This window comes from Balaenoptera acutorostrata, chromosome 9, assembly GCF_949987535.1.
Source record: "Balaenoptera acutorostrata chromosome 9, mBalAcu1.1, whole genome shotgun sequence".
Classification (NCBI taxonomy): Eukaryota; Metazoa; Chordata; class Mammalia; order Artiodactyla; family Balaenopteridae; genus Balaenoptera; species Balaenoptera acutorostrata.
This window is the reverse complement of record NC_080072.1, coordinates 1,573,874-1,596,326: the sequence shown is the minus strand read 5'-3', so window position 1 is coordinate 1,596,326 and position 22,453 is coordinate 1,573,874. Positions and strand designations below refer to the sequence as shown.

Sequence of the window (22,453 nt, the reverse complement as noted above, 5' to 3'; positions counted from 1 at the left end):
AGTTCCACCTACAACACACCCTGAAAGGAATTCAAGGCAAAGATCAGGAATGAGACACTCTGTGCTCTGGGAAAACAGGCAGAATGGGCCCTCAGGTAGTTAGATATTTTCAGGAGAAAATTTATGAACCCAGATTCTTGCATCTTCTCATACTTAGAAAAACACTAAAATCATTAACGGAAATACCTGTTCCTCGTGACCAGCAGCAACCTTCTACCAAGATGTGCTCTTGATGGCACGTACCCCTTTGCCAAAATCACATATATACTGATAGCCCTCTCCTACCTCTTTGGAACAGTTCCTCAGAGCTACTGCGATGACGTTTCCCAGGCTATAGTCTTTAGTAAGACCCCAAATGAAACTGAAACTCACAGCTCTCCCATTGTGGGTTTTTATTTCAGTCAACATATCCCATCCTTTCCCCTGTTATTCCTGGCACCATGTCTGCCCCACCCCCCCTCCCCAGTCAAGTTCCCCTGTGTGGTGGGCTTCACTCTGTTTTCTGTGTCCATCTGGGAGCAGACATTCCAGCGGCTTAAGGAACCCAGCTTCACATGGGAGGGTGGCCGGTAGGACAGATTCCCCAACCTCAGTCTTCTGATATTCAGACCCCATTTCTTTCCACAGGAATTTTAGAATCAGTGTCAATTTACATGTGAATCCATATTGGAATGTGGGTGAGTTGCCCTGAATTCACAGATTAATTTAGGGAGAAAAAACATTTTAAAGATCTTGTGGAACATGGTGACATCTCCAGTGACACAGCTCTTCTTTAATACTTTTCAATAAAGGGATTTTATTATCACTCTAATTATCTTGCACATCTTTTGTTAGATTTATTCTTATCCTATGTTTTTTTTTTTTTTTTTTTAAAGGATTTTCTTATTTATTTATTTATTTATTTATTTATTTATTTATTTTTGGCTGTGTTGGGTCTTCGGTTCGTGCGAGGGCTTTCTCCAGTTGCGGCAAGCGGGGGCCACTCTTCATCGCGGTGCGGGGACCGCTCTTCATCGCGGTGCGCGGGCCCTTCCCCACCACGGCCCCTCCCGTCGCGGGGCACAGGCTCCAGACGCGCAGGCTCAGCAATTGTGGCTCACGGGCCCAGCTGCTCCGCGGCATGTGGGATCCTCCCAGACCAGGGCTCGAACCCGTGTCCCCTGCATCAGCAGGCAGACTCCCAACCACTGCGCCACCAGGGAAGCCCTATCCTATGTTTTTTACATTTCTGCTGTAAATGGCATCTTTGAACATTGCCTCCTACCTTTCAATTTTTCTTTCTTGTGCTCACATGCACACGTCCTCACTCTCCTTAATTCTAAAAACTTAGAATTGCAGATTTTCCTGGGCTTCCTTATAGACAGTTATTTGATTGTGAATAATGGTAGTTTCTTTTAAGGGACTAGCAGGCAAGAAAACCTTCTAACCTTTTACTATTAAGATGATTTGCTGTAGGATTTTGGAAGATGTCTTCCTCAGGTTGAGGAAATTGCCTTTTATTCCTAATTGACTAAGAATTCGTAAACTGTGTTCTGTGTCATCCAATTTTTTCCCCCAGCCTTTAAACTGTTTATGTGTCATAAATCATCATATTACTCAGTTTTCTAATATAAAACTATTTTTGCATTAGAGAGGACCCCCTTGGTCATGATGTAATTTTCAAAATCTTAGTATTTTTTGGTGAGGAGTTGTTTAATTGTTGGTTCAACATCTTTAAAATGAAGTCAGTCTATTCAAGTTTCATGCTTCAATGCAGTAAGTCTATTTCCCCTGGAAACTGGCCATTTTATCTAGTTTTCAAATATACTGTCATAGAGTTGTCTATGCTGTGCTCTTACTGCTAATTTAGTCTCTGCCATCTTTGTCACATGCTGTCTCTTCATTTCAGTGTGGTTTATGCCTTCTCCCCTTCCTACCTGATTTTCATGCCAGATGTTGGACTGTTTTATCAGTCCCTTTGAAGAGCCAATTTTTTTCTCTGTTGACCTTCCCTGCCAATTTTGTTTCTTCATTTTACTGTCTTCTTCTCTTTTCCTTACTCATTTCCATGCTTCTCTTTTACTCAGTTTTAGTTTTTTGTTCATTTTCTAACTTCTTGAATTTGATGTGTAACATTAAAAATATGGGTCTCCCCCTCCACCGACCCCAACCTTTTCTAATGTAAGCATTCAGGCCCTGACATTTCCCTGTAGGTCTGGAGTCAGCAGCACCAATTTCTGCTCTGGTCCTGCATTATCGCTCAGCTCCAAGGTGCTTCCCAAGTCCCATCCCAATTTCCTCTGTGATCCCTCAACTATTCAGTGTGTTTTTGCATTTCTAAGCATCCGCTAATAAGCTACCTGCCCTTGGTTCTGACTGGGCTGCAGATCCTTGGCTGGGACATTCCCATTAGAGCTTGAGACTTGTTCTGAATCCTCCTCTATAATCTGCTTCTGAAATGTTTCACACGCCACTCTAGATTGGAGGAACAGTGGTCCATCAACGTCCATCAGTCGAGCCTAATTGTTTTGTTTGAACCTGACATGCCTGCCCCCTCAACTCAGATCCTCCTGACCTCTCTGTGACTATGAGATATGCTTGAAAATCTCCCACTCAGATCCCGGACTTGTTCATTCCCTGGGTTTCCACCATGTGTGACTCAGCTCACATTGTTCTGAACCTGTACAATCTCGGTGAGCTGACTCTGCTTCTCACGTGTGCTGACCGCCTCTCCCCAGGGAGCTTTAGCCCCGTTAGTTCTGTGCGAGTGGAGGGACGGTGCTAGGGGGTCGATGGACCCCACCGTTTACTACATGAAGGTGTTCATCTTCGAATCACTGCAGGAAAGCACATTGGCTGTGCTCAGAGTATTTACACCGACTGCAAATAGCCCTGTCGTGGGGGGGGGAGGGGCACGGTGCTTGCATATTTATGGCTGTATATTGCGGGGGAGGGTACATGAGGGGGCATGGACGTGTGTGCTGGGGTGCGTGCATGTGCCATCCGGGCGGGCGACCTCGTTGTCGGGATCCCGACCCCCGTGGCAGACCCATCGGGGTTGCTCCCTACTTTCCACCGCTCTGCAGAGCCTTCCCAGGGGGCGGTTCCAGACTCCGGCAGCTTCCTCTGTGGATACTTGGCCGTGCAAGCTTCTATGTCTTGATCCAATTTTTGTGATTTATATTTTCCGTAATTCTATTTGGTCAGGACTTTCAGACTTATTACACAGTGAGCACTGTATTCTCAGATAATATAGAAAGAACGGTCTGTGTTTGCTGTGTCTGCTCCCTGAAATGTGCTTTTCCACTCCTTTCCTGGGGCTGTGTGCCCCTCTCGTGCTCTGGACTCTCCTTCTGCCCCATCTCTGGGGGACGTTTGCGAAGTGTCCCACTGTGCCCTGGGCCTGCCTCCCAGACGCCCTGCAAAGGCCAAGCTCTACTGCCCCAAACCAGCTTCAGAGCTGACCCGGGGGGCTGGGCGCTGAGGTGGAGAACTGAGCACTGTGTGGGCTCTCGGAGTGGAGACAGAAGGTTCTAGGGGGTGAAAGCCCGTTGACAGAAGTGGAAGCCACTGGCAGAGCCAGAGGGCATCCGGGGCATAGCGCTCACGGCACAGTAGAGCCATGGCCCCACGGTCTGCTGAGCTGACCCCTAAGATGAGCGCCCAGGGTCCTGCGGGCCCCCTAGCTGCAGAATGGCCACCCCGCCCCCCCCACCAGGGCCCCATCCATGAGCCAGGGCACACCTGTCGGAGGGGAGTCTGCTAGCTTTATTTATAGACCCCAGAGGTTGGAGGCAGCGAGGACAGAGACACAGGAGGTGCCTGGGAGCCGGATGCCTCCATGTGGACCCCACAGGCTGAGGGTCTCTGCCTCGGGGAACCTCTTCGGCTGCTTTACTTCCAGCGCCCGCCGACTTTGCCCTTGGCCGGGGTCCCAGTCTTCTTGCTACAAATGGGAAGCAAGGTGGTCTTGAGCATGAGGGTATCCGGGACCCTGGCCAACCCCTTCCCTGGCCCCTGGCAGACCCCAGGCCCTGGCAGCTCTGCCTGGACAGGCTCTGGAGGCCCCAGCGCATCCCCCAGCTCCAGTCCAGCAGCAGTGACTCACCTGTACCTGCTCCAGCCAGGCTTGGGCGGCTTTGTGCAGAGGGAAGTCAGGGAGGCTAAGTGGGGGCTGGCGAGAGCCTGGTCCCCCTCCCCTCCCTCCCTTCCCCATCCGAGGGGCTCGAGGCACAGGGGGCAGGGAGACTCTGGGGCCCTACGTCAAGCAGACCCAAGCCCGCACGGGAAGCTGCCACCTTCCCAGTTACTTTGTCCTGAAAAGAGTCTCTGCCCCTGAGTCACAGCCTCCTGGGGCAGCGGGCTCTTCCGGCCCTTCGCTCCAGGCCAGCAGTCCCAGCCTGATGGACGTGGCAGCAGGGAGGGCTCTGTCTTGGTCCAGAGTCTCGGCCCCTCAGCCACTAGTTAGAACCGGACCCTGGGGTCGGGAGGTCCCACCCCACGGATGGTGGTCCTCAGGAGCCCGCCCCACCTGTCTGAGCCCTCTGCACGCCAGTGAGCCAGGAGCGAGCTGGGTGCCGAGTTAGGACTGGCTGGTGATCAGAGCTCTTTTTTGGACAACCTCGGGCTGGAATGGGCCCTGCAGCTCCCGAGGCTTCAGGAGAAGGCCTGGTGCTGGGGCTGTGCCCACAGCCTGAGAACCCTCCCAGCCATGCACATGCACACACACACACACACGTGCTCATGCACACACCTGGCCAAATGGCCCCCTCTCGAAGGGACCTGCAAAAACCCCTGCCCTGCACAAAGGCAGGGAGGAGGGCGTGTCTCCTTCACCAGCCCCGCTGCCCACCTTGGGGCATGCCCCATCTCAGCCGCCAGGCTCCGGGACAAAATCCCTCTCTGGGCCTTACCCGGCAGTTATTGTAAAGGGTCCCATGGACCCCGAGGGTTCACCATCCTGAGGAACCAGTGATTTCACCCAGGGCCACGGAGGAGCTGGTGACAAAACCCAGGCCCCCTGATTCCTGGTCCCAGGTCACCTTTGAAGTGACACGCTGCTTGCACATCCAGGACCCCAGTCTGGCTTCACCAGGCCACTCTGAAGCTGCCCAGGGGGCTCCTGCCGGCCCTCCCCCAACCTGCCATCCTTCTGGGCTCTGGGGGTAGGGGTGAGAGGAGGCTGCAGGTCCAGGGGTGCCGGGTCCTGACACGCTGGCCCAAGTGGCCGGCTGGTTAGTCCTGTTACTACTCTGCTGAAGGCCGGCTGCCACCGACACAGGCTAAAATCGCCAGGCCCCTGGCTCGGCAGTGGCAGCTGACCCGTGGGGCCATGTGCCCCGTGCAGAGCAAGGGACAGGCAGAGCTACTCACTGCTTCTGGGCCTGGTCAATGCGGCTCCTGAGGTTGGTGATCTGCAAACAACACAGGTGACTTACCTGCCGTGTCCAAGCAGGGCCAGGCCGGGTAGTGACCTCCTGCCCTGCGGGCCCCTTGGCGGCCCTGGCAGGTCTTGGCACTCTTACTGTGTCCCGGCTCCTTTGGTTGGAGGACCTTTGGGCTTGTGCCTCTGACTTACTCTTGGTGGCCTGAGCTGGAGACCTGGGCTATAACACGCAGCAGCCCAGGAGCTGGCCACTTACCTTCCAGCCTCTGTGGGATGTGGGGCAGGGGACACAGGGCGGAGGTGAGGCTTGCAAACAGAGCCCCTACCTGGTGGGCCCGAGCTCAGAGCCCTGCGGCCTCTCGCTCCTCGGCCCAGCTGCTCTCTCCTGCCGACTGCCCGGGGGAGGCTGGAGGAAGGCAAGGCCCGGCCCCCGCTGCCATCAAGACAGCAGGGCAGCCTCGGCAGCCCCCAGGTGGCCGGCAGTGGAGAGGAGGAAGGCGGGAGGATAAGAGGAAGGCCCCCGGGGCCTCCGTGCCCCCTGCCGCCGACACCTGCAACGACCCAGGTTTTCGCCATGCAAGAGGCCCACCGTGCATGAACACTACGAGCCTGGTCCAGCGTGGACTCCGGCTACTTACAACTTGGCCAGCATCTCCACTCTGGCCCGGACGTTCACGATCTAGAAAGACCGAGACGGTTAGGGGGCTGGGTGGGTAGTTGAGGCTTCAGCACCCACTGTGCGCTGGGCTATTCTGGGCCAGGGCTCTTGTGGTTCTTTTAGCCCCCGGGAACCCACCGTGGGCCATGCACAGTCTGTCAGGAAGCAGTTCGCCCCTGGCTCAGCCCCCTGGACATGAGTAGGGCCAGTCTGGGCTCTCTCTGAAGCCCATTTCCAAGGCCGGCCCTCCCAGGGGAGCATCAGGAGGGAGCAGTGATGTCCCCGGCGCCTGGCCCTGCCTGCCGGCCAGCAGCGACACACATGCCCCTGGGGGCGGCCTGGGAGGGGCGTGGTTCTGCTCCAGTTAGAGGTGGGGAAATCGAGGCGCAGGAGGACCAGGCAACTCGCCCAAGGGCACCGGGATCCTGAGAAGGAGCCAGGACTCGCCTGTCTGTCAGTACTGGTCTCCCACACCCTCTGTCTCAGGGGCCAGTAGGGGAAGCTGGGAGAGGTGCCCTGAGAGTGGAAGGTCCTCCCCCGGGACCCTGGAGGCCAGAAGGGTCTGTGCTTCACGCAGCGGGTCCTTCCCCAGGACTGGTGCCCCCAGCCCCACCCCCAGGCCCAGACTCCGAGGGACGGTGCCCACCCAGGGCTGCCGTCCTGAGTCGTGAGCCCCTCTCAGGCAACTCCCAACCCCCAGGGGAGGAGCACTGTCCCAGCCCCCTCCCCAGCTCTGAGCTTGGGGGCCTGGGAGGGGGCTGGGGAGGACCCCCACCACAGAGGAGCTCAGTGCCAACCTGGTGGGCTTGGGACACCGCTGGCTTTCCACGGTCTCCCCCCCGCCCCCCGAGGGCACTCTGCCCCAACGCTCTCTCCCGCCAGCCCTGGGAGCCAGAGTGATGCGGGGAGGCTGGCCTGGAGGACACCCAGGCAGGGTCCCCAGCAGGACAGGGGCCTCAGTCGGGGTCCGAGGGGGCTCTGGAGTGCTCGGGGCGCCTGCTGGCAGGTGAGGGCGGAGGTGCTTCACTCACATCGTATTTCTGGTGCTTCAGCTTCTCCGTGTACTCAAACTTGCTGGTCTCCAGCTGGTGCAGGGTTTCCCAGAGCTCCTTGGCCTTGTCCCTGGGGAGGGAGCAGCAGAGAGGGAGGGTTGGCAGATCAGCCCCGGGCGGCTGGGGCCGGGTACCCCCCACCCCGAGGGGCGTCCTCACATGAGCTTCTCCTGGCTGAGGTGGTCAATATTGAGGGGCTTCTGCCGCTCAGCCAGGACTTTCTTCTTCATCTCCCGCGCCGTCTGCTTCTTGCCTCTCTTCTGGTCAGCCTGAGGGGACACGGCAGCAGGGACGTGGCACCGCCGGCCCGAGGGCGTGGCGGGGACCCCCGGGCCCCAGGCCCCGTGCCCACCTTGGTCAGGTAGCTGCTGTAGTTGACACCAATGGAGGACAGAACTTTCTTCTTCTTCAAGTCTTCCTCGGCCTTCCTCTTGGCCTCCTCCTCCTCCCGCCGGGCTTTCTCCTCCTGCGGAGACCCCACCCCAAGACCTCAGGGCAGGCATTGAGGACTGCCTGGGCTTGGAACCTTCTGGAAGGTCCAGGTCCTGGTCGGGTCTGCCCTCTCGTGGGGGTCCTGCAGGGCGTGGGGACCTTAGCCACCAGCCCAGGTCCTTGGCCAAGGTCAAGGGAAACGTCAGGAGAAGGGAGGTCTGGGAGCCTGGCATTTCTCGGGCCGGGGGCTGGGGTGGCAGGGGCGCCTCACCGCCAGTCTGTTCTGGCGCTCTCTCTCCCTCTCGGCCCGGGTCCTCTGCTGCTCGGCTCTCTCCGCACGGCGCTTCTCCTGCAGCCGGAGGAGGGGCGGGTCACTCCGGCCTGGCCGCCCCCCCTCCGGCCCCGCCACCACGTCCACCAGCCCCACCTCCTCCCGCAGCTGCCGGGACTCACGATCCTCTCCTTGAGCGCGACCAACTCCTCTTCCTCTTTCTTCCGAGCCTCGAAGTGGTTGTCGATGAGGGCCTGCAGCTCCATGAGGTCTTTGTTCTGGCGCTTCTTCTGGATGTCCTGTGGGGGACAGGCCCGTCACCCCCACCCCTCCTCTGGAACTTCAGGCTCCCTGGCCCTCCTGGGGGCCGGCGGCTGCCTGCTCCCTTAGCCACAGGGTAGGAGCGGTGCCCTCCCCGCGGGTGAGTCCAGGCCGGGCGCGGCCCTGAGGTCAGTCAGCCCCCCTGGGATGGACTGGCCCTGACGTGGCCCCGTTGTCGTGCCCAGAGGTGCCCTGCGTGGATCGGGCAGAGAGGAAATTGGGGAGTGAGGTAGTCTGTTGGATACACAGATGGATGGGTGGGTGAATGGATGGGTGGGTGGGTGGGTACCTGGATGAGTGGGTAGATGAGTGGATGGATGATGGGTAGATAAATGGATGGATGGATAGATGAATGGATGGATGAAGGATATAGACGGATGGAGGAAAGGACAGATGGGTGGATGCACAGACGGATGGATGGATGGATAGATGGTTGGGTGGGTGGAGGATGGATGGATGGATGGATAGGTGGGCGGGTGGGTGGGTGGAGGAAAGCATGGATGTGTAGATCAGTGGGTGAGTATCTGCATGAGTGGATGGATGATGGGTGCATAAATGGATGGATGAGTGAATGGATGGATGGATTGATGAATGGAGGGATGAAGGATACAGATGGATGGAGGAAAGGACAGATGGATGGATGCACAGATGGATGGATGGGTGGGGGAGGAGGGAAGAAAAGTGTCCATTACTGGAGGAGTTTCTTCTGGTCCAAGAATGAATTAAAGCAGAATCTCATGGAACCAGGAAGCCTTAGCTCTGGCTGCTCTAGAGGAGGTGACCTCCTCAGGCTTAGCCTGGAGCCTGAAGTCTGGGGGCTGGGGGGAGAGTGTGTTGATCTGGGTCCCGGAAACTTACATCGAAGTCTACTTTCTCCCCTTCCGGGATCTTAGGAGCAGTGAGTCTGAAGAAGAGAGAGAGGCTCATGAGTGGGGACGAGTGGGGACCCCCACCAGGACAGCTGGCCTGACCCAACCTGGCCTGGCCCTCTGCCCTTCGCCCTGGCACCTGGCTGAGGGCACACTGCCTGACCTTTGCTCTTATCAGATGTATAACCCACTGTCCCCAGAATGGCTTGACCCTTCGAGGAGGTTTCAAGCATCCCTCTGTTTTGCCAACTTCTGGACCTTGCAAGAGCTGTTTCACCCCCCTCAGTCCAGGAAGGGTAGCCTTGCTTTCTTTCTCAAACAAATAAACAAATGTGGCGAGGTCAGACCAGAAGGCAGGGTGGTCACTGCACACCCTCCCAGGGCTTTTGGCCTCTGTGGTCAGGAACGGCTGTCTCGGATGACCCTTTGCTTTTCTCTGGCCCCTCTTTGATCTTTCTTTCTGGGGACCCAGAGGAAGGGGGGCTGGGCAGAAAACAGTGCGAAGAAGAAATGAGACCTCTCCCTGAATCCGGCCGGCTGTAAGAGCCATGGTCTCCACCCTCCCCTGAATACGTTTCAGATGGAGCAAAGAGTTAAATCAACAACAACAACAACAATTTCTTCAAAAAAGAAGAAAGTGGAACTGAATATGGACCAGGATGCTGGCGCAGGAAAGGATTTTCTAAGCTCGGAAGGTCCTGCTCAGGAACTCCATGCAAATGAAAAACTTATGGACATGGAAAAAGGCACAACGCAAAAGGGGGGAAAGAAAAACCAGACTAGAAAAATCTTTTCAGCAAATACAGAGAAGACTTATATCCTTATGCAAACTGATGATTAAGAAAACACAGAGACACCCCCGCCGTTAGATAAATGGGCAGAGAGCGTAAGCTAGCAGCTCCCCAAGAAGAAAGACCACCAGTCAACACACGAGGGAAAGGCCATCAAAGGAATGCGAAGGAAAACAACCCAGAGAGGCCGTTTCTCATCCATCCGTCAGAGGCTCCGTGTGCAGGCACGTCGCGGTCCCCGGGCATGCGGCGTGGAGACCGCGCTGGCGGCCCTCGTGGAAGCCGTTTGGCAGACGATATCAAAAGCCTTAAGAACGTTCCTACTCTTTGACCCAGTAATTCCATTCTGGGAATGAGGCCTAGGGAAATAACCCAAAAGACAGAAAATGCTTTCCACCCAGCGTTATTTATGATAGTAAAATATTGGGGAAAGCCTTAATATCCTGCAATAGAGGAATGGTTAGGAAAATTATGGTTTGTTCAATTGATGGAATATTATGTGGCCATTCAAAATATTTAAGAAGACTATGTAAAAACATGGAAAAATACTTAGAAACAGCGCTGCATTTTTAAAAAAGCAGAATTCAAGGCTGTATAGACAGGACGATGTTTGAAAAACAGCTCAGAGTTTCAGTCTTTTTTTCCGAGCCCTATGCATGGAAAAAGAGTAGGAAGAAATAAGCCTTTTTATTCCTTTCTACTCTTTTCCACAGTCTGGCAGGCGGGATGGGAGAGTTATAGATGATTTTTTTTCATTGGACTTTTACGTATTTTCCAAATTTTCTTTAATGAGGTGTTTTATTTTCATAATGAAAACACAAACATTTTTTTTAAACTAGAAAATATCTTGTGACCCGGCAGCTTTCTTTAAAACTGCTGAAAAATAAAGTGTAACGGACGGAACTGTGCTGGCTATACGTTCGCATATTTCCAGTCTTCTTTGGAGAGTCCATAAGGCTCCCCTAAGTGGGAGCGAACACTTGGCATGTGCTCATACGCGCTGACATTCCACCCCGTGCAGAGCAAAGGCAGGCATGAATCCTCTGAAGGATAAGGGGGATGAAGCATGTGCAAAGTGCCGTGGGCTTGTACGTACTTATCAGAAACAGAAAAGTCAGGAAAGTCGGATTAAAACAAAACATCTCTGAACCGCTCACTGACATGTGGGCAAAACGAGGGAAAGAAAGTCCCTTCGAACAAGGAAGATGGTTCCCCAGAGAGGGTTGAGGCCGCCGTGAAGGGAGGGATCGTGTCTCCGGTCAAGGTTTTGTTCCCAAGTGGGTTTCAGGGGTGAGACCCTCCTTCCCACCGCCCCACTTTCACGCCTATTTCACTTCTAGGGCCCTGGGAGATGGGGGGCAGCAGGCCGGTACAGGGGGGCCGGAGAGGGCACAGGGAGCTGCGTGGGGCCTCCCTCTCTCTGCCCTGTCTTCCCCAACTTCCTGCACCCTTTCCTCCCTCCGCCCATTGTCTCCTCCTGCAGGAAGCCCTCCTTGCCAACACTGGGTGATCCGGGGCGGAACCACGCCCGACTGGACTTCCAGAGTCCGTCTCTGCCCGTCTCTGGGAGGTCTGACCCCCACCTGTCGGGGCGAGGGCTGTCCCCAGTGACCCCATTCCCATGATACGTCTCATCAGAAACCTGGAACCTTCAACACCAAACCAAGGAGCAAAGAAACGGCTGCTGTTCTCAGGGGTTTGGGTCTCCAGAGCCTAATGCACTTTGCTGCCTTCCTCAGGGGGCCCGGAGCTCAGCCCTGGGGCACCTGGTTCCCCAGGTGGCCTCGGGCCCCGTCCAGCCTGCCCACCCGGGCTTCTCCTCCAAGCATGGGCTCCAGGCCTCACCCCGCCCGCCCCGCCCGCCCGGCGTCCATCCCTGCCCACCCCACACTCACTTGAGTCTTGGCTTCTCCTCTGGTCAGCAGGGCACCAGCGTGGGGAGAGGGGAAAGGGGAGAGAGACCAAGTGAGATGGACGACGCACTCCGGCCAACGGGTCCCTGGGGGTCTCAGGCTGGGGGCCGCCTGCCCCTCCAGCTGAGCCTACCCCCCCGCCCTCCCCACCCACCAGGGGCAAGGGGGTCTTGCCCCCACTCTGGGCCCACGGAGGTCCCTGTGGGGTCTGAGGAGGGGAGCTCGGGTGCGGGGCCCAGGACACTGGCGGGAGAAGGGAGGGAGGGAGAAGGGAAAGCAGAGCCGAGACATAGAACATCCTCAGGGGGCAGAGGCAGGAGAGAAAGACCAGAGATGGCGGGGGCAGGGGGGGGGGCGGGCAAAGACCGGGGGCTGGGGGAGCATCCCCCTGACCAAGCTCCGGTCTGCTGGCCGTTCCCCACTGACCGCCCCATCATGGCGTCAGGCAGTGCTGAGTCCCGAGGCGGACGCGGAGCGAAGCAGCAAGGCCTGGCCCTTGGAGGCCCCGGTGCCGGGAGAAGAGGACAGACAGGCGCACAGGCGCGTCTGCGGGTCTGTGCAGACGAGCTGCATGCGGCCAGGGGCTGGCCGTTACCTGCCTCGCCCTCCCACTCCTCCTCCTTGGCATCTTCAGGAAAGCGCACGTGCAAGAGAAAGCGGCAGGGCTGCAGGGGGTGAGTCGGGGTGCGAGCAGGGGCACGGGTGAGGGCCCAGGGCAGACGCCAGCCAGGGGGCACACCTCGATCCCTCTTCCCCTGGGTGTGCGTTGGCCTGGACCCCGTTTGTGACCCCAGCTGAAGGCCAGAGGACTTGCGTCTGGGGAGGGGCTGGAGGAGATGTGCGGCCAGGATGCCCAGGGAGAGACCCGGCCCCAACCCCGGGAGGCTGGCCGTGGCTGGAGAGGCCACTGAGGGCCTGTGGGTGCTGGCTGCTGGCTTCTTTGAGTCTGTCCACTGGGGGTGAGAGGTTCTGGGGACCGAACACCTGGGTTTTGTTGGACTGAAACCTGAGGGGGTCTGGAACACCTCGGTTAATAAAGCTTCTTGGGGCCTCAGACCTGCAGAAGCCTGGCTGATTCCAGTCCCAGCCCAAGGGGACAAGGGAGCTCAGGCAGAGCCCCGAGGGGCCCGGGGTCAGCTCAGCCCCAAGGTGGGGGCTCCTGACTCCCAAGGGAGCCTGTCCCAGCCCCTTAAGCGGCTTCTCTTCCGGAGCCTGGCTGGGCCATCTCACAGGACTGGCCTTATGACAGGTGGCCTGTCCAGGCTGCAGCCTTCAGACCTGAGACCCCACCTGCCTGGGATAACCCAGCCGCCCTCACGTGGGGGGCTGCTTCATTTGATCCTCTCTGCCTCCCCGGGCCCTGGGGAGGTCCTGGCCGGCCTGGATGCAGCCCGGGATCTGCAGGGGGCCTGGCAGCACCCTAGCCCCATCCTTCAGTCCCTGCTCTGGGTCCTTTGGTGGCAATGACGCCTGGCCGTCAGCCTGTCTGAACCACCAATGCCCCCCTGCACTTGGCCTGGCCCCAGGCCTGTTGGAGGTGGGCGGGCTCTTGGCAGGGTCTCCCCTCACATCCCCCTCAGCTCACAGATCACTTGGTTCCTTAGCAACCAACCCCACTCCCACAGATAGCGCCCCCAGCCCTCTGGCACTACTGTTTTCAGGTGGGCCTGACGTCACTGCCCCCCCGCACCTGGTGGGGGGCTGTGAGCGTGGGGAGACTGAGGGAGACGCGCTTTGGAAGCAGATGCCAGGGGAGGGTATGGGGGGAGGCCAAGTGCCATGCAGCAAAGCTCCCCAGGCAGCAGGCAAGCGGGCAGCGGCCTGGCATTCCCACCCCTGCCTGTCTGTCTGTTGGCCTCAGGGCTGGTGCCAGGGTGACCTGGTGACCTTGTGACCACCACAGCCCTTGCCTGGACCCTGGTTCCTGCAAGGCTCAGCATTCACTGCCCGACCCTCAGGGCCGGCACGTCCCTTTCTCTTACAGGTGGCCTCGCTTTGGGGGCTGTGCTCTGGGTTCTGGCCCAACCGGGAGGCCCCCTGTGGCCCCTCGAGACATTGTGTGAAGGCAGGGGCTCCCCGACTAGGGCCCTGGCTTGAGCCTGCACCTCCGTCGCCTCCAGCCCCGCTGCGGGTAGGGCAGGCCCACCCAGGGGGCCTCCTCGCGCCTGGGTGTGTCTGGCTCCGGCCCAGGCGATGGGTGGGATGCCGGGACCTGACTGATTGCTCGTTTGCACGCAAGGCCCCCAGCTGTTCCGGGTCCCCGACATCCCCACCTCAGCCTCAGCCTGACTTTCTGTTTCACCCCACTTGCCTCTCCACCCTTCCTTTAGCCCCCGCCTTACTTCCCCTCTCTGCCTTGCTATCTGGGGTAGGGCGGAGGCCACCTGCCCTGCCTCTCCTCCTCTGCTCTCCCCCACCCAACCCTGGTGGATCCCGAGGGTCCCAGTGGACCCCAGCACAATCCTCCCAAGGCCCACACCCTTCTCAGGCCCTACACTCGGCTCTGCTCTTGACCTCGAGGCTGACCGCCTCCATCTGCCTGCTGGTGACCCGGGAATGGCCTTGTCCCCCCAGCCCTGAATGCCCTCTGCCTGCTTCCCGTAAGCCAGTCCCGCCTGAGCCAGAGCCCCAGGCCTAACTGTCCCCACCCTGTCCCCAGCCCGCAGGCATGGCGGCAAGAGTCATTCAGGGAAGGAGGAAGAAGTGGTGGGGGCTCAGGTCCAGGGATGGGGACTGGGGTGGGGGACGAGCCTACCTTCTTGCACTTCCTCTGCAAAAGTGGCACCGTGGGGGGAAAGGGGGGGAAGAGAGAGAACCAGCCGTGAATCTTGGGGCAGAGGCTGCGGGGAGGGCAGCAGCGGACGAGCAGAAACACACAGTAAGTGGGTTACGCGGCCCCTCTTGTTCCTTCGCGGCCAGGAGGCAGCTCGCGCCCACACACGGCCACGTGTGCACATGCGCCCACACGGGACTGAAGTCACGGCACATACCTGGTTCATGAACTTCATGGACTAAGGAGGGCCATGGAACAAGAGGCAATGCGTGGGTCAGAGGTCAAAGGAGAAAGGATCCAAGGTTAATGGAAACAGCCGGTCGCCACGGGAGGGTCAGTGGAGGAGGCCGAGGGGTGGGGAGGGTGCGGGGAGTGAGCAAGACAAGGTCAGTGTTGGCCCAGGGCAGCGTCCCCCCAGCTCCTGTCCCTGCCCCTCGGAGTTTCCAGCCCGGCTCTTGCTCCTGTCGTGACTTCGCTGCTGGTCACGGGGCTGTCGGGGTCCTGCCTGCCTCTGCCGCCTGCCCTCTTCTCGCCTTCTGCAGGCCCCCCAGAAGGACTTCCATGCAGGGGGCAGGGCTGTGACCTGGCGGGACGGCACCAGGGGCTGGGGGCCTGTAGCCCAGGAAGCTTCCTACCAGCCCGAGAGTGGGGGACACGCTGCCTTTTCTTTCTGAGCCTGCCAGGGCGCTGGGACAGCAGGGGCCAGCCCTCAGCTGCTCTGACCAAGGATCCAAGCACGGGATTCCCCTCCCTTCCATCCTCCACCCCGACCTGACCCCGAGGAGGGAGCCCACTGGGGCGGGCTGGAGGGGGGCTGGGGAGTGACAAGGGCTCCGGCGGGGGGCTGACGGGCCCGGCTCAGGGCACTGACCCCGGGGCCTGTTCCGCCATCGCCCTGTGCGCACCGAGGTCCAGCCTGGGACCCTGGCCCTGCCGAGGGGTCGGGCGCTGCGGGGCTCTGAGGTACCCACCCTGGGGTGGAAGGCTGGCTTCAGGGCTGTCTCCGGGGCGGCTAGGTCTACATCTGGTCCAGCAGTCCCCCCACTGACCAGCCCTCCCTGGGCCGGGGGATGGAGGATCCCGTCTGCCACCCTGCCCACGTTAGAGGGTGCGGGCCCTCGGGGCCCCCTATCTGGTCAAGCACTGGCCGTGGTTAGTGGGTTACGCTGGGGACCACATGTGGGGGCCCCTTGGCTGGCTGGCGCCTGGCTGCCCCCCGGCCCCGCTGCGTGCCCCAGCCAGCCCCGGGCGCCACATGGGGCCAGAAGTCCTGTGTCCTCATACCTTCCTCGTGGACCTCATGGACTTCTGCAGGCGGGGGGGGCGCTGGGTGTGCGGTGACAGGAGGAGAGAGGAGAGGTTAGGCCAGGAGCACACTGCACGTCGTCAGAGGGGTGGGGCCACGCAGGGTCACTGAGGTCGGGGGGCAGAGGGCTGGAGGGCGGTCGGGGGGCTGGGGTCCTGGACCCCACTTACCTTCCTCCTGGGCCTCTTCTGAGGAGGGAGCCAGAGGGCACAGGAAGGAGAGAGGGAACAGGACAGCTGTTAAGGGCCACGTGGGGCAGGCAGGGAAGGGAGGCAGTCCCGGGTGCGGGGGAGGGTGGTGGGCCGCAGGCGCTCCAGGGACCAGGGGAGGCTGGTCCTGCTTCGAGGGCCTGCAGGACCTCAGAGAGCTCGGGCCTCGGCCTCGCCTCTGCAGCGGGACCTCCTCCCGGCCCTGGGGGTCTCCGAGCCCCTTCCCCATCCGCGGGTCTCCAGCCTGCTCTGGACTGCGGGGCCTATGCACCGGAGGGTCTCGCGAAGTCTGACTCTGAAGGTGCCGGAGGTGAGACAGGTGTTATGGGACAAGCCCAGGAGACGTGGGCCAGAAGGCGGGCAGCCAAGGCAGGTCTTAGAGGACCCAGCTCGGGGGACCTGTCCCCCCGGCCCGTCGCCTTCCCTGGGGAAGGGTGGCTCCCGGGACCGTGGTTCCCTCTCAGAAAGGAGTCTTTCTACCTTTTCAGCAGAAAAAGAAATGTTTTGCTCATGTTGTTAGGGTAGTCAAGTGTTTTCAAAATATTTTCAAAACCTAGCGCCCAGAACGCCCCACAGGAGAAGCCTGCCTGGTGGAGTTCGGGAAAGCCTCCCCGCGGTTGAGCGGATGCCAGCGGCCGCGCACGAGCGCCCGTCGGGCCTGAGAACCACCCGTGCGCACCCTTCCCAGGGGCCATGGCTCCGCTCCCACGCCTGCCTGGGCACGGCCCACCGGGAGGCTCCCACAGACTCGGGCTAGGGAGGGGTCTCCAGATCTGCCCGGAGGTTCCTGCTCCCAGAGGGAGGGGGAGGGGGAGGATGCCGGGAGAGACAGAGAGACACAGAGACAGAGAGACAGATGGAGACACAGAGACAGAGAGACAGAGAGACACAGAGACAGAGAGACAGACAGAGACAGACAGAGACAGAGCTGTGGAGAGACAGGCAGGGCCCACACACCCAGACTTGCTATTAATGAGGTGAGTGTCTTCACAACCAAATCCCAGGTAACTCCACACACCATGGACACCGTGGATGAGGTTATGTATAAATAATACATAATAATGCAAAAAGTATTAATGAGCGATCAATGAGTGCTTTCTATTAATCGAGTAAAGAGGTGGGCAGTTAGGGGTGATGGCAAGTGGGGATTAAGGATGAGGAAGGTGGACGGTTACTTGGTGAGTCTGTGGGGGGGGCTGGAGGCCCCCTGGGGATGAGAGTGGGCATGTGGAGCAGGAGCAGGGGGGATGCCGGGGCGGGGGCGGCGAGGGCACTTCCGGCGCTGCCTCGGTTACCTTCCCTCTCTACTCCTCTGCCAGGGGTACAACAAAGGAGAGGGGCCAGCTAGAGGGCGCGCTGGGGGCCAGCCTGGGAGGGGAGGAGGGCGGCGCCCGCCTGCCCCATCGCCCACTGTCACGCCGCTCCCGCTGGCCACAGAGGGGACTGGGAGGAGGAAGAGGTGCTGGCGGTGACTGCCGCCCTCAGGGAGGGGTCTGGGCCGCAGAGGCCCGGGTCCTATCCCGGGGCGGGGGGTGGCCCCGCTGCCCAGACGACCCTGCAGCGCAGGCCGGGTGGCTCAGGGACTGGGCCCAGGGCCCAGGGGCAGGAGTGGGAGCCCGTTCACAGAGGGGGCAATCGGATGCGGCTTCCAGTGGGGGCTCCCCGGGAGAGGCGCTGGCAGCGGCTGGCGAGGCCCTCCCCGCCTGGACTTTCTGTCTAGAGGCCGATGCAGACACAGCCTGGCTTCCACACTTACCCTCGACGACGTGTTCACTGTGGGGGAGAGAGGGGGAGGGGGGTGAGGGGCGTGGGAGCTCTCGGCGGGGCGTCCTCTGGCCTCTGAGCACAGCCAAGGTCCAGGGGTCCCGAGGCAGGGCGGGTACTCACACTTCCTCGTCCGACATGGTGGGTGGGTGGTTTCTGCAGGGGTGGAGGGAGGCCAGGGCGAGGGTTAGGAATTGCCTTGACCTAGAGGGGCTGGAATGGCTGGGGGATGGGCCCTTGGAGTGGGGCTGCAGGGGGACGTCCATCAACAGGGGTCTTGGGCCAACTCTCCGGCCTTGGGCGGGCCGGCTCCTGCGCTTGGGGCCTCCTCAGCAGGCCGCCTTGCTTCCTCCAAGGCTCCAGGCCCCCCAGCCCTCTTCGCCCCTGATCTGATCCCATTCCGCCCCCCTTCCTGCCCTGGCTCCAGCCTGGAGCTTGGACTCCGGGAGCTGGACGGGATGCTGGAAGGTCGTGGCAGGGCAGACATCCTCTCTATAGCATTCCCCGAGGAGGGTCATCCAGAATGCACGCGGCTCGTCCAGGCCGGCGGGGGGCGGGGGGTGGGGGCATGCAGGCTGCTCTGGACCGCGGAGAGGTGCTGCTGATTTTGCCTCAAAACCTCCCTCTTGGTGGTCTCTGCTCTTGGGCCCAGATGGGGGGGGCTCCCAGGGAGCCCCCAAATTACAGAGCTTGGTACCTCCAGATGGGAACCTTGGACCTTCCCTGGCCTTTCCGCCCGCCATCCCCACGAGGCCCCCTCCTCAGGTGTGAGCCCAGACTCCCTTCTCTGACTGATGGTTTCCCGTGAGGATCCCGTGTCCTCTTATGGGGGTGCCCAGGGGTCCCCTGGTCTCTCCCATGGCCCTCTGCAGAGCCCTCTTCCAGAATCACAAGAGTGCACGAGACATTCTGTTCCCCCTCACCCCCCCGTCTCCGCCTTGCCCCAGCAGACAGCAGACTGAACCCCGGCTCGTGAGGACGGGGTCTGGGCTGTTTCTCTGTGTGGGCCCCCCAGCCTGGTGCCCATGCCAGGCGCACATGTCCTCCAAGAACTGAGTGGACGGCCCCGTCCCTCCCTCAGCCTGCTTTCCCAGGCCCTGTGGATGCCCTTGAATGTGTCAACGTCTGCGGGGAAGCCTGCACCCGGGCCTGGCTGCATGTGTCCAGGTGTGGCCGGCACCGGGCCAGCGCACGCGGGGACCGTCGATCCGTGAGCTGGCCACCGCACAGACCTGAGGCAGCCGGGCCTGGGAACGCTCAGAGCAGCTGCATCAGAATGTTGGCCCCGGGTTTCGAAAAACAGAGTTCATGACAACTTGCTACAGCTTACTTGAAGACAATAGTTATGGCCCCCCGCCCCGGGAGGTTTGTATAAGAAAAACACAAGTTCATCATCTAAAAATGCGTTTACATCGCATTGCTAAGGTGGGAACAGTTTTCCAAAGCCTCTGTCAAGAATGTTAATTTTCCCAGAGCAATTTAAGCTCCATGCAAAATTAACCAACGGATGGGTCTCTGCTAACCCCTCCAGGAAGCTGAGCAGCTTTTTCGCATCCTGAAGTCTCTTCCCGGGGCTCTGCTGCCCCCTCAAGTTACAGCCTCCTGCTTTGTCTATAGCTGGGGTCTCACGGTCCCTTGGCCCAAACCCTCCTGGTGGGCCCTGCCCCTGGGTGTCGGGCCCCCGCCCCACCCAGGCCACTGCCCTCGCCGTGCTGTGCCCACCTCTCCCCCTGGCAGGGCCAGACACCTGTCAGCCGCCTTGAAAAGGGGTGGTCATGGCCTGAGTCCAGGGGTGGGTTATTTTTAAGGAGCCAGTGGCAGCTGAGACGTCCAGAAATAGGCACCCAAATTAACCAAGACACCTCTGCCCAGAAACCCAAGACGATGGGAGGGGGGCTGGGAAGGCAGCCCCGGCTCAGGTCTTGGCCTGCATCCCCTCCCCCACTGACCCCCAGCCGGGCTCCGGGGTCGGCCCTCTTGTCTTCTGGGCCAGAGTCCCAGGGGGCAGGCAGGCGGGCTCCCACATACCCAGGCAGGGTACCATACCCTCTAAAGAGGGAAACTGAGGCCCCTCTGGGCTCCTGTTCCTCTTCCCAGCAAAGCCCTGGGGGTGATACCACGGGCTGCTCTGTCCCACCCGCCCTCCCCCTGAGAGGGGCCCAGGGTGGGGTGTGCTTGGGGGCAGGGTGGCATTTCGACAGCTGAGAAGGAAACCAGTTGTCCATTTAATGTCCTGCCCTCAGAGGGGCCATTGTGAAAACAGCCTCTGAGGTCACCGCTCCTTGGGGACACCCTCTCCTTCCTTCCTTCCCAAGTGACAAGATGGGGGCGGGGAGGCAGGAGGCCCTGCCGCTCACTTGCTGTGGGCCCTGACCCTGTTCCCTGACCCTCGGGCCCCCACCGTCCCATCTGGCAGTTGCTCCTCGCCCGTCTCCTCCCAGAATGATTGAGGGCACCAGGGAGGTTGCTGCCCGGTGAAGGCGCCCCGTCCCGTGACGTCAGGAGGGTCAGCTGAGCCCTGGTTCGAGGGGGCACAGGAAGGGCAGGAGGGGCGTGGGGGCCAGGAGCTCAGGCGGGGCCTCCTGGGAGCTCGTGCTCCTCCCGTCCAGGCTGAGGTGGGACACGTCTTCCTTGGGCAGACAGGACAGACGCCCAGCTCCCCACTCCTCCCTCTGCCCTGCTCCAGCCCAGGCCCTGTCCACTCCAGGCCTTGGCCTCTGGACACTGCCCCCGGGCTGCTGGGGTCCCCGCCACCCCTCCCCACAGACCCACTCCTGCGGTGAATCCCACCAGCCACCTCGTAGTTGTCATCTTTACAAACGGCAGCGTTAGAGGCGGTGGCCGCTGGGCCGAGGGCCCCAGCCTCCTGGGAGAAGCTGGCCGAGGCGCCCCTCAGCTTAGCCGAGCCCCGTGGAAAGGCCGGGGGGGAGGGCGGCCGCACCGCAGCAGGTAGCCTCGAAGCCCTGGGCAGCGCCCCTTCCCGGCTTCTTCACCTCAGATCGTCACCGTTCTCTAGCCGTCTGCCTTGGGACCACCCCGCTCACCCCTGGACCTTCCAGGGAACCCCCTCCTTCCTCCTTCTTGGGCCTCCCCTGCCCCTGTACTCTGGTCTGGAAGGGCTTCCTCTGCATCTGATGTTCAGAGAACGTCACCCCGCGATGCCGGCACCCCAGACCGTTGGGATCCTGCGGTGGCTTCCTGGGTCTCCAGGACGCCATGCTTAAAGTGGCAAAAGGCTGGGAGGCACAGCCTCCTGCACCCGGGACCCCAGGACGCACCCAGGCCCGCCAGCACACAGCAGGCCGGCCCGGTCCCGGGGCTGCTCTCAGATGTACTGACCTGCGGCTGGGTCTGGAGAGATGGGCAGGAGCTCCCTGTGGACAGGACCAGCTCAGGCACTGCCCGTTCGGCCACACGCTCTCATGTTATAGTGACATTCGATCTTTCCCGGCAGCCCATTGGCCAGGGGCTGGGTGGCCGGGTGCGTGGGACGGGCGGGAAGGGGCTGTGCCTTGAGGCCCCTTACCAAGTATAGGAAGAACAGAGCGGGGCGCCCAAGGAGGCGAGGATGGGGGGAAAGAAGACGAGGGCCGCCCTCCTCCCCCAGGAAGTGTCAGCTTCTATTTTTACTCTCCTGACAGTGGGCACATTCTTCATGGGCGGAGGAGGGTGAAGGAGGGCATTGGGTGGCCCTAGGGAGGAAGCTGAGGGCTCTCCTTGGGCCAGGCTGGTATGGGGTCCCCAGAGCTGGGGCCCCATCTTCCCCGGGGGAGCTGTCCCTCCCTCCGAGGTGTCTGCCCAGGAAAGGGGTCTGCCCGGCCAGGCTGCATTACGCAGGCCCCCAGGGCCGCCCCGCCTCCCCATCAGAGGCAGCGGCCCGAGGTCCCTGTGACCCCCAAGGAATGGAAGACCCTGTGAGTCTTCGGCCAGGCCCTCAGCAGGTCCGAGCCCCACTGAGTGGTTCTCTGCGTGATGGCGTTAGGACATACAGCATAAACGGGCAAGAGAAATACTACCCAAAGTCTAACTGGGGGGTCCGGCATCTCCCCAGTGGCTGGTGCCTCCCAACGCCAGGGGCCACACCTCTGAGGTCTGCCCGGGAGCTCCCCGCCTGGGGGTCCTGACCCCGCAGGCCTCTCTCGCGCCACGGGCCAGGCTCAGTGTGCTGTCCACAGCGGGCCCCACCGTTCGCCCGTGGAGCCCCGTCTTTCTTTGCTCGGGACTCCAGGTGGTACCATCCAACCGGCAGACACCTCGCCCAGGGCTTTCCGTGGTCCCCACGCCGGCCAGTGAGGCCACGAGCTCCTACGGCCCCGCCCCTCGAATCGGGGAAACCGAGACACAGAGTAGGAAAGAGCAGCCCCAGGCCTCCCTCCAGACGTGGAAGGCTCCAGGCGAGGGGCTGGTCGATCACAGATGGCGGGGGCCGAGGATCCTCCATGGGTTCTCCATGGATGCTGGCCGGATCCAGAGCAATGGCTCTTGGGCTGGAGCGCAGGACAGGGGTTGGTCCCAAGGAGACTCAGATGAAGCCCCTGCCCTCTGGAGCCTTAGGGGCGTCAGGACGACTGGCTCACACATCCCAGGCCTGGCTTCCCCTGGCTCTGCGCCCCACTCTGGGTCCCCAGAGCCTTCTGGAAGGTTTCTCTCAGCACCTGATCCAATTTCTACACGTTGGAGACAAGGCTACGGGGACCCGAGATAGGCAGGGTGGGCCCACCGTCCACAG

The 22,453-nt window shown here is 60.6% G+C and overlaps 1 protein-coding gene across 4 annotated transcripts; it reads right to left on the bottom strand.

Moving 5' to 3' along the window:
• Nucleotides 1-3,726: 3,726 nt before the first annotated feature.
• Nucleotides 3,727-21,191, bottom strand: TNNT3 (troponin T3, fast skeletal type). Of its 4 annotated transcripts, none has more exons than XM_057553470.1 (16): nucleotides 21,064-21,191; nucleotides 17,848-17,880; nucleotides 17,717-17,733; nucleotides 15,922-15,939; nucleotides 15,730-15,771; nucleotides 14,663-14,683; nucleotides 14,428-14,442; nucleotides 11,655-11,673; nucleotides 8,958-9,003; nucleotides 7,961-8,077; nucleotides 7,779-7,856; nucleotides 7,428-7,541; nucleotides 7,235-7,344; nucleotides 7,055-7,145; nucleotides 5,353-5,393; nucleotides 3,727-3,925 (listed from the first exon to the last, which is right to left on the bottom strand). In XM_057553470.1, exons 2-16 carry the CDS (start codon nucleotides 17,862-17,864, stop codon nucleotides 3,874-3,876), a joined length of 798 nt encoding a protein of 265 aa, XP_057409453.1. In that variant the 5' UTR covers nucleotides 17,865-17,880; nucleotides 21,064-21,191; the 3' UTR covers nucleotides 3,727-3,873. The 4 variants fall into 4 exon arrangements, with proteins under 4 accessions (XP_057409453.1, XP_057409451.1, XP_057409455.1 ...); XM_057553468.1 differs by lacking the exon at nucleotides 5,353-5,393 and adding an exon at nucleotides 6,004-6,044 and having other exon boundaries at nucleotides 21,064-21,181; XM_057553472.1 differs by lacking the exon at nucleotides 14,428-14,442.
• Nucleotides 21,192-22,453: the final 1,262 nt, after the last annotated feature.